Source organism: Clarias gariepinus, chromosome 18 (genome assembly GCF_024256425.1).
Source record: "Clarias gariepinus isolate MV-2021 ecotype Netherlands chromosome 18, CGAR_prim_01v2, whole genome shotgun sequence".
In the NCBI taxonomy this organism is placed as follows: domain Eukaryota; kingdom Metazoa; phylum Chordata; class Actinopteri; order Siluriformes; family Clariidae; genus Clarias; species Clarias gariepinus.
The window spans coordinates 18,499,995-18,518,816 of NC_071117.1; the positions used below are offsets into that span (position 1 = coordinate 18,499,995).

The 18,822-nt window shown below is 40.4% G+C and overlaps 1 protein-coding gene across 7 annotated transcripts in view; it reads right to left on the bottom strand.

The window, feature by feature from the left end:
* LOC128507046 (mitogen-activated protein kinase kinase kinase kinase 4-like) overlaps nucleotides 1-18,822 on the bottom strand; it is a 58,148-nt gene that overhangs the window by 7,349 nt on the left and 31,977 nt on the right. For 2 of the 7 annotated variants that reach the window (XM_053477673.1, XM_053477672.1), the window contains exons 4-23: nucleotides 16,180-16,305; nucleotides 14,973-15,080; nucleotides 14,449-14,539; nucleotides 14,192-14,322; nucleotides 13,986-14,040; nucleotides 12,278-12,356; nucleotides 11,364-11,539; nucleotides 11,171-11,243; nucleotides 10,457-10,667; nucleotides 9,518-9,679; nucleotides 7,783-7,869; nucleotides 6,251-6,712; nucleotides 4,572-4,721; nucleotides 4,151-4,393; nucleotides 2,316-2,419; nucleotides 1,507-1,640; nucleotides 1,261-1,358; nucleotides 987-1,156; nucleotides 761-878; nucleotides 247-486 (exon numbers count right to left, since the gene is read on the bottom strand). In XM_053477673.1, coding sequence (XP_053333648.1) covers nucleotides 247-486; nucleotides 761-878; nucleotides 987-1,156; nucleotides 1,261-1,358; nucleotides 1,507-1,640; nucleotides 2,316-2,419; nucleotides 4,151-4,393; nucleotides 4,572-4,721; nucleotides 6,251-6,712; nucleotides 7,783-7,869; nucleotides 9,518-9,679; nucleotides 10,457-10,667; nucleotides 11,171-11,243; nucleotides 11,364-11,539; nucleotides 12,278-12,356; nucleotides 13,986-14,040; nucleotides 14,192-14,322; nucleotides 14,449-14,539; nucleotides 14,973-15,080; nucleotides 16,180-16,305 — 3,018 coding nt within the window. The remainder of the gene's footprint in view (nucleotides 1-246; nucleotides 487-760; nucleotides 879-986; nucleotides 1,157-1,260; nucleotides 1,359-1,506; nucleotides 1,641-2,315; nucleotides 2,420-4,150; nucleotides 4,394-4,571; nucleotides 4,722-6,250; nucleotides 6,713-7,782; nucleotides 7,870-9,517; nucleotides 9,680-10,456; nucleotides 10,668-11,170; nucleotides 11,244-11,363; nucleotides 11,540-12,277; nucleotides 12,357-13,985; nucleotides 14,041-14,191; nucleotides 14,323-14,448; nucleotides 14,540-14,972; nucleotides 15,081-16,179; nucleotides 16,306-18,822) is intronic. The other 5 variants (XM_053477678.1, XM_053477676.1, XM_053477674.1 and 2 more) reach the window with 4 other exon arrangements.

An 18,822-nucleotide genomic window follows, 5' to 3' on the forward strand; every position in this document is an offset into this window, starting at 1 on the left:
TTTCAAATGCCAACATTCTCTCACACCAACATGCAAGCCAAAGTAGAGTTTTTATATTTGTGAGACCAAAAAGCAGGAAAACGGGTATCCCGAACAAGCCCACTACGGCGCTGGTGGTGCTTACGGCTCGTCCATCACCCGGCGTCTAAGTGAAGGGGTGCTGACGTGAATTAGTGGTGAGTAGTTCAGAATGAAGCGGAGTAAAATCTAGCCAGCATTTCAGAGTGGTACAAGGGCTAAACATACCTCGCTGGCAAGTAGCCTCTCCAGGGCGGATTGGGGGGACATAGAGGGACTGGTGTGACTGGAGGAGGGGGTGGAGGTGATGGAGGGGGAGGGGGAGTGATGGCTCTGTTGGATGAGATCAGGCAGCAGGTGAATACGGCCTGCGAAGCCATTTCGCTCCTGGGGGCCCAGAGCAGGGCCCTGACCAGGGCCAGGACCCGAGCCAGGCCCGGGAACCAATCGGACTTTCTCTGCTACAGTCTGGAAGCAAAAACAGGCACAGCTGAGACTATACTCAGTGGGGAGGGAAAAAAAATAAATAAAAATAAAAAGTTTTAAAAGGGGAGCAAGAGGGCCAGCAAATGAATTATTCGGATTTGCATATAAATGTCTCAAAGCTGGTGCCGTTTCTTGGGGTTTAAATGTAAAGAAAAAAATATAATTATTAAACATACACGAAGAAGGGATGGATGAATGATGTGAAACACAAAACATGTAAAACAATAAACGAGAACAGGAAGTGGCCCTCTGGTACCTGTCTGAGTACTAAAGTGCCGTCTTTAGAGGGTGTGATGGCTGTATCGCTTTCTGCTTCATCGTGAACAATCATGGTTTTCACCGACTCCGTCTCACCATTGCTAACTTTCGAGGAACTAAAGACAACACACAATTATTTCAATTATTTCCATATCTTAAGGCACGAGTTTTAAATGCGTAGAATGATAATATATGCGATTAGAAAACTTAAATCAAGTGTGCACCTTGCCCTCGAGTCCTCTGTGCCAGATGTGGACTCGTTGCCGAGCTCCTGTTCCACCTCATCATCCTCTTCTGATTCGGAGTCCTCACTGGATGAAGAGTAATCCATCACCTTGTGAGGAGGACGCGTCTCTTCGATTGCACGCACCTCATTGGCCTGAAGAGTGAGATCCTGAGAGTGCAATTTAAAGATTTAGTCTACACATGCAGAACAAGGGAAACAAAGTATTATTAGAAACCAGTATAAAAAGTTATTTATTTTTTTTTTTAACTTACAGAGGGCCTGGTTGGTCTGACAAAATCCCTTTTCTCCTCCGACTTTTTGTTAGAACCATCCGGGCGTTGATGTGGCGAGCCCTCGGATTTAGATGATGCTGCAAAAAGTAGAGAGAAAAATAAAAAAATCACTGTTATAAACTTTAATGTCCTATAATAACCTGTGCATACCCAGACATGCACAACCATTGAAGTTAATTGAGCATGCGTTCATAGATGATTTCATTATTATAGTTGGGTACTCACAGCGAACCCTAAACTTCTCCCCAGAACTCTGAGAGCCAGTCTGTGAGCTGGAGTTACTGGAGCCAGAAGAGCTTCCACTGCCTGGTCTAGCCAGCTTCTCCACCCGATCCCACAGCAGACGCGGCTCCACGTTACTGTCAGGCAGACGAGCAGTGGAAGACAGAATAAATAATGTGTCAACATAAAAAGTTTTTAACCATCCTTCACTTCTTTATATTTTGCTTCCTGAAGGACTTTGACTTTCGTTTTTGGCCTCTGAATTTAAATAATAATAAAAAAAAGAAGAATTAGTACTTTATTAATCCCCTAGGGGGCGTTGTGGTTACTGGGACAGGGTTAAGGGCCTTGCTTAAGGGCTCAACAGTGGCAATTGAGCGGTGCTGGGGCTTGAACCCCTAACCTTCCAATCAGAAATCCAGTAGCCTACAGCCTTAACCAGTTACCACTTAACCAGCCACCACTGCCCTGGACCTGATTAGTTTTAAAGGAATGTTTTGGTTTGTTAAGCCACACGGTGCCAAGCCAGTGATTAGTATACTGGTGATGCTAAATGCTAAGTGGTTGGAACAGACAAGAGGGGAAACAAGGTTGCTGCTCATGTTACATAAACAACATTTTTAAATTCTATCTTTTTTTAGGCAGTTTACAGCATGCTGAATAAAAACATTTGTTCCCATTTTCTTAATTTAATAAAAAGGAATGGTTCAAGTTCAACTTTTGCACAGTCCTGTGTTTCATACCAAATAATTACATATAGTTTAAGATGGGAATTTTTTCTCATGCATCTAAAGAACATATGGAGGTCAGACCTTCCAGCAGTCCTCTGTCCAGGTTGGCTGCTTTGCTGGTTGTTTTGAAGCGGGGAGTCTCTACGGGACAGTACGGGCGATCGGGACGTCGTCCTCAAAGGGACCTTTGAGAGAAAGGCACATGAGTGAATATGCTTAAAAATAAACAAACACACAGCTGAACAAAGAAGCACAAGTAATGCAAAGGTCACCAACATTGTTATGTAGCTTATTGTGATGTAGGTTGAAATGGAAAATTGCGAGCTTATCTCACCGGCTTATGTGCATGATCCAGAACTATGCATTATATCTGACCATATATAGTAATTGAGACTATTCTCAAGAATAACTATTCTTTTCAAAACTGTAGCACTTTTCAATTTGGAAGACTGAAAATTATAGTTGTATGTTGCATCCAGTTCAATTCCTGACCACATTTGTAATGTAAAATATATATATATATATATATATATATATATATATATATATATATATATATATATATATATATATATATATATATATATATAAATAAAACACTCCAATGAATCTGGGAAGTAAAAAAAACTAGAGTATAAATAGTGTTTTACAAGACGAGCAAAAATCGTAAATAAATTTTGACTCTGTAAACGAGCGAGGTCTTGAAATACGAGCAGTATTATGAGTAATCGTCTCCCAAGCTCATTCTCAGTGCACGTGCGTCACTCGTATGGTCAACCTCCGTGTGCACATATACTGTTTAATATAACACTGTGTCCACGTGTGTGCGCATAAAGCATTTTGAATTTATGTTTGTGTGTGCACGCTTGTGCGAGTAAGATTCTCCATCAGTAAATTGGTGCGCGTGTGTGTAAAATTAACCCTACACGGTAGCCCCCTTCCGCCTCCTCTCTCTGGTTCTGTCGGCACACTCGAGTGAGTGTGCAAGCGAGGTGGCTTAGTGGTTCGTACTGTCTGTCGCACCTAAAGGGTCCAGGTTCAATTCCTCCTTTGGATCTGTGTGCATGAAGTTTGCATTTTCTCCCCATGCTTGTTGGTTTTCTCCAGATACTCCGGTTTCCTCCCACAGTCCAAAGACATGCGGATTAAGGTAATTGGTGTTCCCAAATTGCCTGTAGTGTGTGAATGTTGACCAGAGGTCCTACAACGGGTGTACAAATGGGAAAAACACAGTGTGGACTCCATGGTCCTTAGTTGGACTACAGATGTTCCTAAATGGATGTTAAACCAACCTTTCCTTAAACCAAATCACAGATAGTAAATTATTTCATTCCATGCTTTTCTTAGTTTTCTTTGTGTCTACATTTATATTTATACCTGTACATGATCTCGAAATGTGTTAGTTCCACAAGCTTTATTCCTATTTCACCTTCACCATTCACTGGTAAAACAAGGTTTGGATTTTAATGATCATGTAATTCATTTAATCTGCATTAGAATGTTTCGAACTGCGTGCCTCTGGGGCTTTTACTGAAACGCTGTACACAGCTGTTTATCTAGAGCTGAAAAAAAAAAAAAAAAAAAAAAAAGGAAGGGGAAAAAACTTTGCAACTGATAAATCTGTTGTTTTGTTTTCATTAGCGGTGTTGCCTCTTGCTGAAGAGGAATATTTTTCTTTCTAATGAAAGACACTTTGTTTACTTAGATTATGTGATATGTTAACACAATGCTGTAGATTTAATGGATTTCATTGCAATCAATTCGCGTAGTACTCAACGAGACGTGGGAGATCGACTCGCTCGCTGAATGATTGTGGTGACCCGGCATCATTAATTATTACCCCGTGTCTGGTTTTAATCGTTTTCAGACTTACAGGCATCTGATTTTGTGCAGGGAATGAAAGAATCTGCTCTTACCTTTGGAGGAACCTCGTCATTTTGGGATGTTTCAGGTATCTCGTGGCTTCGGGACTGTGGATGGGGCAGAGGGTGAGGATGCTCGGAGCGTGCAGGGGGTGCGGGGTGAGCTGGGTGGTGTGGCTCCTGAGAGCGCAGGTTGAGATGTGCAAAACTAGGAACTGGATCGCTGAACGAATGGGAACGCGCAACGGGGGGAGCGGAGGTGTTGTTCTTGAGAGCGGCAAGGTGAGACCACTGGACCTTGCGGAAGGGGAAAGAACAGAAGGAGTGGGAAGGTTGTGGAGGGGGTTGGGTGGGGGATCAAAGACAAGGACATGGTGAGACAAAGGCGTAATCACGGCCAAAGAACACAAAACAGACACGGACATTTCCTAAATGAATGAATAGGTGAGGAACCCGTAGAGCCGTTGGGATTTACCTGGGGTTCCATGGGCTTGTGCATGCTTGGGGACTCGGATAAGGAGTTCCCGTTGGAGTAGGGCTCAGATGAACGAGGAGGTACCGGCGGCTGCTTGGGTGGAGCTGTCTGAGGAGAGCCCTGATGGTTCTTGCGGTATCTTTCATCAGCCTGGCACAAAGCAGACAAAATCATGGATTAGACAAATTGACGTTTGAACTGACGTGAATTAACAACTCTTTCAATCCAGGAAACTGCATGCTGGTGTTGATTTGTCTGGATTATAACTCCGCAAGCGACAAAACAGACAACTGTGTTAGGACATTGCGGTTCTGGCTAATGTGCAAGCCAACACGAGTTCCATGCTCATGTAAGAGGCTTAAAAATATATGTTTATATATATACACACAACATATTTCAAAATATTAAAAACAGCCAAAGACAATAGTATTCTTTAAGGAGTGGAATCATAGCCAAACTATCACATGCAAAAACAAACATGTGGAAACAGGACCAATGTGGGTTGAATAAAAAAAAAAAGACTAAGAAATAAATAGCTAAATAAATGAAAGGCATTTGTAATATTTTTAAATGTAGGAAAGTGAAACAAGACTTAAAAGAAGACAGGATAAGGTTCATGATTATGGTGGTAAGCAATATGGTTTTCTTTCTGGATGAACAGCAAGAAATAATCCAAAATTTACAGCAGGGACATAATCTTAATTCTTCTTAATCTAAGATTATTTAGCCAAACAAAAAGTTATTGTCCCCAGGAGCCTGGTAACTGTGTTCATATTTTAGATTGTAAACAAATCAAAAGCTGTACGAGTACCATGATAATATCCAACTTAATCAAAAAGGTACAAGGGGCGTTCAAGAAAACCTGGGACTTGTAATGAAATTTCTTATGAAATATGGCATAAAACATTGATGTTTACTGAAGACTTTGAGCACAGTACGGTGATGAGAATCTTAGCTGCAGTAAAACATTTGAATGGAGCAAATGTTTTAAAGGCAGCCGCATGTCCGTGGATGGCGATCGCATGTCCATGTGCATGAATGGCGATCCTGGCTGGCATGGCTTGGCACCCACTGCAGTCGATCTTGTAAACGTTCAGCGAGGTGAATGCCTGATCCTTGGAAATTGACGCAGCGTGGAGGAGACGCATGTGTCCGTCAGAACTATACACACATTCCTTCGTTCCTTTACACCACTCGTCCATTAAGGGGAACTCGGCTGAGAGTTATTTGCCACATCCCATGTACAGTTCTGACCTGGCTCCATGCCATTTCCACATGTTTGGGCTATGTTGGGAGTTCCTGGGAGGCCAGCGTTGCAGACAGGCAGTGCAATCATGACTCCGTACTGAGAAAACTTTCTACCTTGATGGTGATCCAAGCACTAGTGAAACTCTGAGTTTCGAGAGAAAATTTGAGAGTTTTCAAAAGTCCTGGTTTGACTTGAACACCCCTCATAACTTGTGCTTTACGTAAATGAAGTAAAATGTAATGTGGTGGATAAATGAGAATGATGTAGATCAGTATTTAAAGAAAACCAGATTTCTGCTGCTTCCACCAGCACACTTTTACCTAAACTGTTAAGTTAAACGTTCTTCACATGCAAAACTGAGCTGGGGTTAGCTCGAGAAGCCAGAGTGGCAGCAGGCAACACTGGGTGGACCAAGCGCATGGCTCATCACCTCTCCGACTGGCTGGGCTTCAGACACCAGGCCACTGGCTGGAGATGACTGGACGAGGGGGTCGTCGTCAGTCCTGTCTGTCTCACCCACCGGCTGTGTGACTAACGGGCTCGGGTCCTCGGACACACTCTCGGTCTGTTCCCTGCACTCATCGGTAAGGGCTTCGTTCTCATCTACTTGTTTACTCTGCACTGTGTCTGGATTGACACTTTGGTCACTCTCGGTCTGGCATGGTTGCTCAGCCTTTGGTGGACACTCGTCTGCGTTAGAGGGAACTGGGGGCTCGGGGCCGTCTAAGGGGCGCGCTTGGGGTAGTTTTGCCCACTCGGGCTGGGCGGTGAGGGAGGAGGTGCGCTGTTTCGGCCCGTGCTGCAGGGACAGCAGGTAGGCCTGCTCCTGCTGGAGCTGCCGCTGCAGCCGCTCCGCCTTCCGCTGCTCCTCCAGCTCCCGCCATTTGTACTCCTGAGCACAGAGCGTAGCTCCATGAAAAACCTCCACAATTAGAGTGTTAACTCATGATATGCGTTCTTACATACTGATGGTAAAATATTGTACTTTCGTGCTCTAGAGCCATGGTTCTCAGAGAGGGGTCTCAAAGAGATAAAACAAACAATTTGTTACAGTTAAAGTTTTTACACCTACACAAAGCTTTGCCGATTAAAAAAAAAAAAAAAAAAAAATACTGTTTTTAATAAACATTTTGAAACACATTTAACTAAATTTACCCACATTAAGTATGTCAAGAGTGACCGAGGTTTTTTTCTGTTTGTTTTTTTTCCTTTTAGTTAAAAAAAGCCACTGACTGAACGTGGTTTGAGAACCCCTGCTCTAGAGCATCTCGTCCTAGATGCTGAAAATTCAAATGATAATCATTAAAAAATGTCTTTAGCTCTGACAAGTAAAAGTGCAAAAGCGAAAACTGCAACCTTCTGCAAACATCACAATGTCGGCTTACATGCTCCTAACCAGTATCTCTAACACACAGAATGTGTTTGTTTATTCGCTGATGTGTATGTGATGGATGGAAATGGGAGAAAATGAGGTGTAAAAAAACAAAAAAAAAAAAACATTCAACAAAAACCCTAAGAGAGAGGCATTTAACGTTGTTTGCGGCAGTCGCATATTAACTCGTTTTCACTTTCTCCCCCGAGACATGGTGCAGGCTGTTTACGACATAAACATCCCCCTGCAAAGACAAGAACAATGACTCCGGCTTGACCACAGGAGAGAGGGGGGAATAGAGGGAAATCCCCTGCTCTTCCTGCTGGGCATTTCCTGCGGCCGTCTCATGAGACTCGGTTTATATAAATTTTACGGCCGGACAGACTGGATCTTCTCCCTCTGGGAGTGTGGAGTATACAGACAATGATACACAACGCCATTGAAATATCTAGTGAATCTTTAATGTTGCCATCTTAAATCGCTTCATTTTAGCTCAACAGGAACAGGCCAGAAGTAACACTAAACTTCCGAACTAGAAATACTGGACTAGAGTAAGAGGACATGAGAAGAAAAGGACACAGCGCTCCTACCAGTAACATGGCCTGCTCATGAAGCAGCTGCTGCTGAAGGATCTCTAGATGCCTCTGCTCCTCTTCCAGCTGACGGCGGATGTATTCCTGTCAATCGAATATCTCAAAGTTAAAAAACGTTGGTTCAGTTTTAAAAATTGCTATCAAGAATAAAAAAAAAAGAAATCTCACACACACAAATCAAATTCCCGTTAAAAAATTAAATTTAACATGGGGAAAACTTCCAAATGTTTGTTGAAACAACAAATCTTAAATTCTTATGGCTCAATTTCATGTTCCATTGATTCTAATGGGTTTAATCCAAATCTCAGTAACTGAGAACTAAAATATCTCATTGGAAATACTATAATCATAATTATCCAGTCATTGGTCACATGTAGTAGGCGGCACAGTGGTGTAGTGGTTCGCACTGTCATCTTGCACCTCCAGGGTCTGGGTTCGATTCCCGTCTCTGTGTGCACGGAGTTTGCATGTTCTCCCTGTGCTTGGTGGGTTTTCTCCAGGTACTCTGTTTTTTTCCCACAGTCCAAAGGCATCTAGATTTGGCTAACTGGTGTGAAATTAGGGTCAGCCAGGATACAGCGCCCCTGGAGTAGGTAAGGTTTAGGGCCTTGATCAAGAGTGGCAAACTGAGGCTTAAATATACTATATCATCAATGTACACATCTAATGAGCCAAACACTCAGTTTATGTGATTCTGTTTACAAGACTGTACTAATGGAGCACTTGGACCTCATTTAACTATAAAATAAATTCCTTTTCTGCCACTTGTATTCAAGAATATATAAACGAAACAAGACGAAAATAGGTCAGACACTGTCTGAAATATAAATACACAGTCACTACTGGGGCAGCAATCAAGAAGGTGCTGTGATGAACATGCCTGCAGGATGATGATTAGACATCGTTTCGCACATCACCACCACAAAGTTTCCAAATCAGCAATTAGGTGCCACGTTTATGATCGAAAACTAGTTGTAAAGCATGGTAGAATAAAGTGTGCTTCTTTAACTAATCCTAAAAGTAAGCATCAGGAATTTACAAGACACAACTGGGACTGGATTCTATGATCAGAAAATCAGGAGCTGACAATCACTCCGATGCTGGGGGTCAGAACCCACAAGATCCTGTTAGAAAATACAGCATCATGAACTGCATCATATTTAAGATAAAGTGTCCCTGTCTCGCCCAAGAAACTACACCTGGGTCATGGTTCAACCTTTTAGCTGAAAAAAAGCATGCATGCAAACCCAAACAAAACACTTTAAAGCTCATAACATGGCCGTCCTAATCTGTAATACCTACAGCATTTGGAGGTAAGCTTAAGAGACGAGGATAGAAAACACTGTGGAAAAGACTGAGAGAAATGTTTTTTTACTTGCTTGGTCTTTTCCAATCTCATCACCATTATACAAGCTTCAGTTCGGTTACATTACCAAAGGAGGTTGAACAAAGTAACAGATGCGGGGGTGCCAAAAATTATGATGTGGCTTTTGAAAATACGTACATAATTTCTTTTGGCAAGTTTAATTTCTTGAAATAAATTACCTTCAAATAATGCTAGACTTATTTAGGAATTTGTAGCATATTTTTGTAAAGTCTTATCGATACTGCGTTGATGCATTATTTTACATTCTAAAACATGGCATCCTAATATTCCTAAAATTAGCATCAACCATGAAGAAAATCCTGATATCTAAGAGTCTGTAAGACATCAGCCGTCTTGTTCGATTACCTGTTCGCGATCGTTCCGTCTTTTCTCCTCTTCAGCCCTCCTGCGCTCATCCTCCTCTTTACGCCGGCGCTCCATCTCCTCTACTCTCCTCTTTTCCTCCTGCTCCCGCCGCCTCTGCTCACGCTCCTGCTGCCTTCTCAACTCTCGCTCACGTCTCTGTTGCTGTAATACACCAGGAGAGGGCAACGGTGAGTGCGTTATGGGAGAAGGAAACTTAAACCCATGCAAAAGTAAATGAGTTTTTGTTTACTAATTGACACAATATCCATGATTTAAGATTTGGCCTTGTGAATTTAAATTATACTCAGAGTTTGGTTCAGATCCAGAAAGCTACACAAGGACGTAAACAGACTAAATAACATAAATACAAGGAGGAAATGAACAGAAACGCATGCGGCGTGCATCCTGCGATTTTCCCCAAACAAACAGTTCCTTCAGAAGTTTTCGGTTGATTATGCTGTTGATAAGGAACAAAGGCCGAACGGCCTTCATAGTCTCCTTACTTTCAATCATATACTTTTAGAGGCCAAGCCTGAACTCAACTAAAGTAAACTGATTTGACAAGTTTGCTGTAAAAGCCATCTGAATACAAAAAAAATTAAAATCCACTATTGACATTCCCGTCTCGAATTACTGACGCAACAAATCCATGGCTTTTCTTTCGGCTATGCACTGGAGACTTTTGGGATTGAGCTCACAAGATGAATACGAGATCTGCCTTCAAATCTGTCCGAAATTCTGATTCATCTTATATTCTTCCTTTGATCCCAGTGCAAAAACAACAAAGAAAATACTAAATAATTGGGTCTTGCTGTTGGAAGGAGGCTGTATTTCCCAGACAAACCAGAGAGCAGGATTTGATTTGAGGTGATACTGACTAATCGGTTCTCTAAACCACCATATACAGTACATACAGAAGATACCCCCCCCCCCCCGCACCTCCTCCAGACGTCTCCTTTGCTCTTTCTGCTGCTCTATGCGTTTCTGGCGCTCGGCCAGCAGTTGGCGCTTGTACTCCTCCTGCTCGCGGAGCTGCTGCTCCTGAAGGAGCTGTTGTCTCTTCAGGGCCTCTGAGCGCTCCTTGTTTTCCTGCTGCAGCCGGATGAAGTCCCGGCGCAGAGTCGACTCGCCGGGTACGTTCACTATAGAGCTGCGGGGGAAAAAAAAAAAAAAAGGAAGAGGTTAAGACACTATAAATCATTTCCCTTTTTAACTGGATCTTTTTCCACAGGTCCATTTTTAACTGGTATGAAAATGGATTACAAGATCAATGAAATGTTAGGCTAAAACAGTTATCAGTTCTTAAAACTAATTCCTTTGCCGTCTTCGAACGTACGACCTATTTTGTTGTTATTCCGTCTGCTAGTGCACATAGCGCGTTATATTAAGGCCATGTTGGTCTCATCAAACTAACAAAGAACTTGGCTAAATCTCATATTCCACCTCTCCCTCGCACGGTACAAAAGAAAGAGATTGCTTTATCTCACTAATCCGTTAAAGAAATTAATGGGACTCTCATGCCTAGGATTTTTACCTGAGCATCATAGTCGCTATAATAAAAGATAATGAGAGAGAAAAATAAATACTCAGTCATTTAGTTTAGTGATAATTGCAAAAAAAAAAAATATATATATATATATATATTACAAGTACCTGGGTTCACCTTCCTGCTCGGGAGCCTCATCGTCTTCGTCTTCACTTAGACTCCAATCATACTCTGTCTCATCTGTAGGGCATTTGTACAAGTTATTTATTAGGAATTTGACATCTGTAGGTACATAAGTGTATTTTTTCTATCATCATGGTAAGAAGGTTTGTGAGAGAACAATGAAAGCTGGGATTGGACCTTTGTCCCCTCTCTTCTTGCGCGTATGGTCGATGTGGTCCTTGAGCTGGATGCGGACCTGCCTCTCGTTCGGCTGGTCTCTGATGAACGGGTGTTTCAGGAGCTGGTCAGTGGGCGGTCTCTGAGTGTAATTCTTCACCAAACAATTCTCGATAAAGTTGATGAACTTCTTAGACCTGGTAGGTTGGGGAGGACAAAAAAACCCCAAAACAATTAAAAAACAAATTTAAAAATATCAATGTTTCCCAGAAAATAAAAAGAGAACTTTGTCTCAAGATGTTGCATCATAAGCCACTCGTCTAGACACAATTTTAGGAAGTTTTGGCCCCAAGAGGGAGAAAGTGGTCAGCCTTGAAACTGGCATGACTTCCTGGATTGGAGTTTTATTGCTAAAAACAGACAAGCAAGATGTTCAGAGGGTTGTATCATGGAAATTGTGAGATCATGTGTGAGAACTGAGATCGGCTCGCCAAGGTTATAAGGAAAGCCCTCAGTGCTGATTTAGTAATTTGTATATGCTAAACTATAGACGCCAGGATAATAATGAGTGGAAAAAAAAAAGAAAAGAAAAAAAAACATGGGCAGGATGTATATTCACTCTAGGCTTACATCATATCTTAAAAAATCTTAAACAAAGAAATTGTTTTACTTTATGCAAAAGATTCATCATAATCGGAAAAAGGCTCTCAGTCTTACACACTACAGTCAACCTTTTCGTATTTGGATAACGCACTCAGTGGTGGAATCCAATCACCGCATTCCTAACATTTAAAGTCAGCCTTAGGACCAAGTAGTAAAATAGATACATGGCTGGATACTGTGTAAGGACACTGATTCTTTAAATATACTGCTCTATAATACTCCTTAAAACTTATTTAATCATTAGTGTAGATGAGCTAAGGCATAAATCTTACCACTTTTTGGACTTGAGCCGAGGAGGCGGATTTCTTGGGATGAGGAAAAGAGCTCGCATTGGGTGCATGTCACAAAGTGCTGGGCGAGAAAAGGAAAGATAGGCAAATTTTATAAACTGCCTTGATAGCCACATGTTATATACAAGTGTAACACCTATATATTCTCCAGATGTTGAAATATCAGCAATCGTGGCTTTCATATCCAGGTTGGTATTCAAAGGAAGATGGACAAGTTACAGCAACCAGAAAAAGAAAATTCCAACTCATGGTTGATTTCACACAACCAATCAAATCAATAGTTTAGGTTAAAATGTAATATAAATGTAACATGCTTCAATGCAGTGTAACAAGACTGGGACTATATCTCAGGTTACTTGTTTTTAAAAATCACACTGTCTGCCGCACTACACACATCAGTCGAGACATGATCTGGAGGAAGACTAGGTGGACCGATTGGCTTGTACAGAGACAACGGACCGTTTTTTTTTTTTTGTTACAAGAAAAATGCAGGTATTACTCTCATAAGTAAACCTAAAGACATTATAATCAATCAAACTGCATAGCTCTACTTTTGTACGAACAGTTTTGCACATTACCCGAGCCTCCAATAACGGATGTGGACTTCAGTATCTAAGTTAATATGATCTTCCAGCCTCCTCTAACACACAGTATGATGCAGATCAATCCCTGCTATCTGACATCACCCGAATGAGGATGGGCTCCCTGTTGAGTCTGGTTCCTCTTAAGGTTTCGTTCTATTGCCATCTCAGGGAGCTTTATCTCGCCACCGTCGCCCTCGGCTTGCTCTTTGGGGACGATCTGATCATTATGGTTCATACATTTTTTTCTTAAACTTTTCAAACTCCTTCCAATATTTTTTTCATTCCTTTCAATATATATTTTTTTTATAATAAAACTGAATTGAATAGTTATAGAAAATATCCTTGTTTCCCTATTGCACATCAAGGTGCTTAGCCCAGCTTACATAACTAAAGTCATGTTAAAGGTTACATTTTATGTGTATTAAATTATGTTGAATATATACATGTTGCACATTTCTAGTGCTGTTTACATATAAATAAAAACTGCTATTGTACTTTTTTTTTTTTTGCACTGCTTTAAAAGTGGATAATTTCTGCTGCTCAACATCTCATTTCACACTCCATGATGACACATACTGCTGCGGTTTGCACACGCTATATACCATACACAGTTTATTTGTACAGTTCAAACTTCTTTACATATTTCTACTTTATTTTAACAGTATCTTTGTAATGTATGTAATTAGTCTCTATTGTAGTGTATTTTATATATATATATATATATATATATATATATATATATATATATATATATATATATATATATATATATTTATTATTATTTTTATTTTTTTTTTTATTATTATTATTATTTTTTTTTTTCTACAGGCATTTTGTCTCTATTCTTTTCTTTTTAGGTCACTAAAGGTCATGTAAGCATTTCACTGCATATCATACTGTGCATGGTTGTGTTTGTGACAAATAAAATTTTTAATGTGTTATTTTACACATTATGCTGCATGTTACGTCATCAAACACTTTTTGTATAGTGACTGGTCCCTTGCCCAGTAGACCAGCAAAAATATATAAGGTTTGTCCACCTTGAAGTAATAATAACATGATTTTACATATTCAACACTTCAATATATATAAAAAAAAATACATACGAGGAGCTCCCTCAGCCATTTCAATAGCGGTGATTCCACAGGACCACAGGTCACTCTGCACAAACAGACATTTAGTCATTTCAGTAATATTTACAGTAAGCAAACTGACCAGAACAATGAACAAATGTGTATTAATACAAACCTAATACTGGAACATTACAAAAGCCAGTTCATATATAGACAAATTTTACAGAACATAAACATACTCTGTAATCGTAGGTAGCATCAGGGTTCTCATCACAGGCAATGACCTCGGGAGCCATCCAGTAAGGCGTGCCGATGAAAGTGTTCCTCCTGCCGACCGTCCGGTCCAACTGGGCACTCACGCCAAAATCAACTGGAGAAGATCAAAAGGAATAAGTTGGAGCGTACACACACACACACTGGAACGAGCAGCAAATGAGTTGTGCGGAGAGGAATGTCTGCTTTAATTACGCACATTTGCTTCATTGGCTTCACTCACCTAGTTTGACCTCGGCGTTCTCGGTTAGAAGGACGTTTTGGCCTTTGATGTCACGGTGGATCACGTGGTGCGCGTGTAAATGGGCAAGACCCTGAACACACAAGGTAATGAGGACACACATTGCAGAATTGAGTCCTAACTGGCGAATTTAATGCACAAATCAGGGGGCGATGAACGAGGACTAGAAGGTTGGTTCAAGATTTCACATAGTAAATACATAGAGGCTGGAAACTACTCGCAAGTCAGGGATGAAAAATAAATGTCTATAAATAATAATTAATAATCAAAATAATAAAAAAATAAATACACCTTGAAGGAATATGAAAGATTAGGAAAGACTTTAAGAAATTTCAGCTGTAAAAATTAAGGTTTATAATAATGATTTTATTGTTAAGATTTAAAATGCATTGAAGCACTATACCCACACAGCACTATCCTGTTTTTATATTCAGCACTGTTTATAATGTGTGTTGCACTGGTGAATGAAAAAGAAATTTCGATAAGGAACGGTCAACTCTGCTTACTCGGAGGATCTCTCGTGAAATGTAGGCGATCCAGTCTTCCTTCAGGCCGTTCTTTGTGTTCTTCACCAAGTCTGTGATTGATCCAGCGCCACAGAATTCCATCACCAGCTGCAGTTACACACAACAAGTAAGGAATAAATCACTTGGGGTGTGCTGTGTAGAGAACAACAATCATAATGGACTGGTGTAATACGGGCTGATGCAAAGGTCCAAGTGTTTTACTTTTTTTAGGGCAATTTTTCAGGTATTAGAATTTTGAACTCATTGATAAATTGCATGCCATGTATATATACATATATATATATATATATATATATATATATATATATATATATATATATATATATATATATATATATATTTTATTAATGACATCCAATGTGAGTTTAGACAGTCCTTTTAATCAATTACATTCAAATTAAGTCCTTCCCATAGCAGTTCTTTATAGAATTATTCATTATGGGTTCACGTTCACGAGAGCAGCTGCCTGCCAAAACCTACATTCAAAACCAGTCACGGAGGTACTTTCAGCGAGTGAACTCATCTGATAACATTATGTCATCCTAAACAATAGTGACTAATCATCAACTTCCTCTGAACCATCCGTGTTGTTCTGTTGGTGGCTAACACGAGCTACAAAGCTAACTAGGTTCTCACACAAGGCTGCGTCCCAAATCACTCTCCAACTCCTGATCGAGGGCAAAAAAGGGATTCTAACTTGCACCCTACCTGGGGCTCCAGATTTCCATTTAACACTATTTGGGATTCAACCCAAAAACCACAGCCATTAACTGATATTCTAAAGAGGAAATTTAAGTTCAATCTCGTAAGTTTCTCAGGACTGTCCGCCTCACCCTTAGGCTACATGCAAGGGTGTAGTAGTAGTACCTGTAAGAATTTAAAACTACTTTTCCCTCGTTAATTACACTAACTGTCGGTCGCCAGCTCTGCCAGTCGCGGTTTGTTAGGATATAAACAAACTGGTTAAATAAACAAATCAATCATAATCTGTTTTAACGTAAATGGTGTTCATGGAACTGTTGTATAAAAGTAATATGACACTCAAGGGTGTGTTGTTGTACTGAATATCAGCAGGACCTGAAGTGATATTGGTTAATTCACTTCATGGTATATAACTTATCCAGTAAATCATGATTATGTCCCATGGCTCATGGTGCGCTTCGTGGTGTGTCCGGTGCATACTCACCCAGAGCTGGTCGTCATGTCCTGGGGGGCTCTTCTTAATAAATGCTCCATAGTATGTAGCAATGTTTCTGTGATGCGAATATTTCTTCAGCATGTTGATCTCCAGTTTAATCTCTTCCTCTTCATCCTTAAAAATAAAAAATATTTTTTTAAATCACATTAAATTGAGAGATGAGGCTAAGCATGACGTACTGTGATTAGCGTGGATACATTCTGTGCTTTGTATTAACACGGATCCTTTGGGGTCGTAAGTAATTCGCTTGGTGACATTGCATAAAACATACATATTTTTTTTATTATTTATTTTTTTTTTATTCGCCCATTTGGCTCACTTTCTTCAAACCTCAAAATGCCACTTTTGTTACAAAGACGCAAAAAGAAAAGCGTGCAATCCGTTTAATCGTGGCTAATAAAATTAAGCGTAATTAATTAGCGTTGTTTTGCTGCATTGGAATGCAGTCGTTTTTTTAAGTGCTACGGATAAATGAATGCCAAGAATTTTCTAATGAAAACTGTGATGGAAGTAAATAAGCAGGATTACCTTATTTGCCAAAGAAAAAAACAAGACGCTATGTTTTATTCTGAACAAATCGTTCTTTTATCGGTAGTCCTGGAGTTTAAACATGCTTCGGCCTTAAAACAATGCGTTTACCACCACGGTCGACTCCTTTGGAAAATCCAGCTGACAGGGTATTGGGGATAATGCTCTGTGTCCGAGTCTCGAAAACAATGACCATTCACTGGGATGTAGACTGCAGATCCACCCGATTATCTCCTGCCATTACGGAGTGATAAATGCTGTTGACCACAGCCGAGCTCCCAACTACCCCGCCGCTCATTATGGTTAATTCAAAACACACTGTTCCTCAGTGAGTCATGTGCACCGTGGATGAAGCATGCTTTCACAAAGGCTTTCTGTTTAATGCAATCAAACAGCCTCTTTTGTCTGAGCTAGTCCGGCTGACGGCAAACTCTCTCAAAAACTTTGGCCAAGTCGTTATTCGGCTAGAAGAAGAAGAACTCACTGCTGATTTACACTTAAAAAAAAAAACATCAAGAAAAACACTGAAATTCATTTACGCAGTCAAAAGTTTGGACACAAGTTTTTACATTCTAGAACACTGGATTTTTTTCAAAACTATGAAACACACATGGCATTAGGTCATTGAGGACCAACAAAGTCGGTCATTATTTTAAAACAAACATGTAGGTCAGATGTTCTGGAACAGTTCTTGCAGGAACAGTATGGTCACGTGCATTTGCAAAACCCATCAAGCACCAAGATGAAAAACTCTCCTGCTCTCATGAAGACCATCCCAGGAAAGCAAGACCAAAACCTACCTCTGCAGCAAAGGAAAAGTTCATTTATAGAGTCACCAGCCTCAGAAATCACCAATTAACAACCATCACCTCAGATTAGAACCGTTATGAAAGCTTTACACATTATATTTACACTCAGCGTTTGACAGACACACTTATCCAGAGCGACTCACATTTTTATCTCACTATGCATCCGAGCAGTTGATGATTGACGGTTAAGGGCCTTGTTTAAGGGCCCAACGGTGGTAACTTGGTGGTCGTTGGGTTTAAACCTAGGACCTTCTAAATCATAGTTCAATGGTTGACTGGGACGCGGTGTGCCCAAACTTTTGACTGGTATTGTAGTTAAACAAACCAAAAAGCCATAGTTACTGTAGGTGTGTATGGCTGAGAGCATACACCTTTTTTATTTATTAGTCATAAATTCATGACAAGAAAAAAGTACAAGTTAAAACTAGAGTAAAACAAAGAGTAAAAACTCGGCCAAACTCTCTTGCTCTCTCATGTGTCAATCACAGCTATGCTAAGCCATTCTCTGGCATCTGTGAACTCACGGATGTGGAAGAGGGTACAAGTAGCACTTTCTTCAACCCTCCAATTTGATGAAGTATAGAAGATAAATGTGTTTGGCGTCACCTGAATTGGTGTTGACACGTGGCAGGAAACTGGCCAATACTTAAAAAAAAAAAAAAAAAAAAAAAAAAAATCTTTGTGCAAATTTTCCCAGGTGCATGGCAATCCTGAAAGCATTCAGATCAGTCCAAGAGCACCTTAGAGAAACCGTTTCCCAAAGATTGAAATAAACTGAACATTCAATCACATACAGCACACTTCTCATTTTTTCCTCTACAATAGCAGACCACAAGCCAAAAAAAAAAAAAAACAACACTATGCACACTGAAACGTTTTGTCCAATGGGATGACATCATCCTCTTTCAGTGGTTCCTCTTTCTATACAACACTGAGATGCGTGTTCACTCGCACTTAAACACACACACACACACCCTGAGGGTGTCTGGATTATCCCAGTCTGATAGGTCACATTACAGCCATCACCTGACACTGAAGAACAGACAAACAAAGACAGCAGACAGAGCCGGCATATGCCTGGGTTATAATTCACTGGCGCTTGAAAATAAAGCACATGAGCCTGGAACAAACTGAAAGAGCTGACAACTGCGTGCCGTGACGACTAGCCAGGCATCGTAATGTGGGCCATAAGGCGTATAATGGGGGAACAGAATGATGGCTAGAAAAAAATAAAAAATAAATAAATATACACACACACAAACACACACACATATATGCACACATGACATGTACA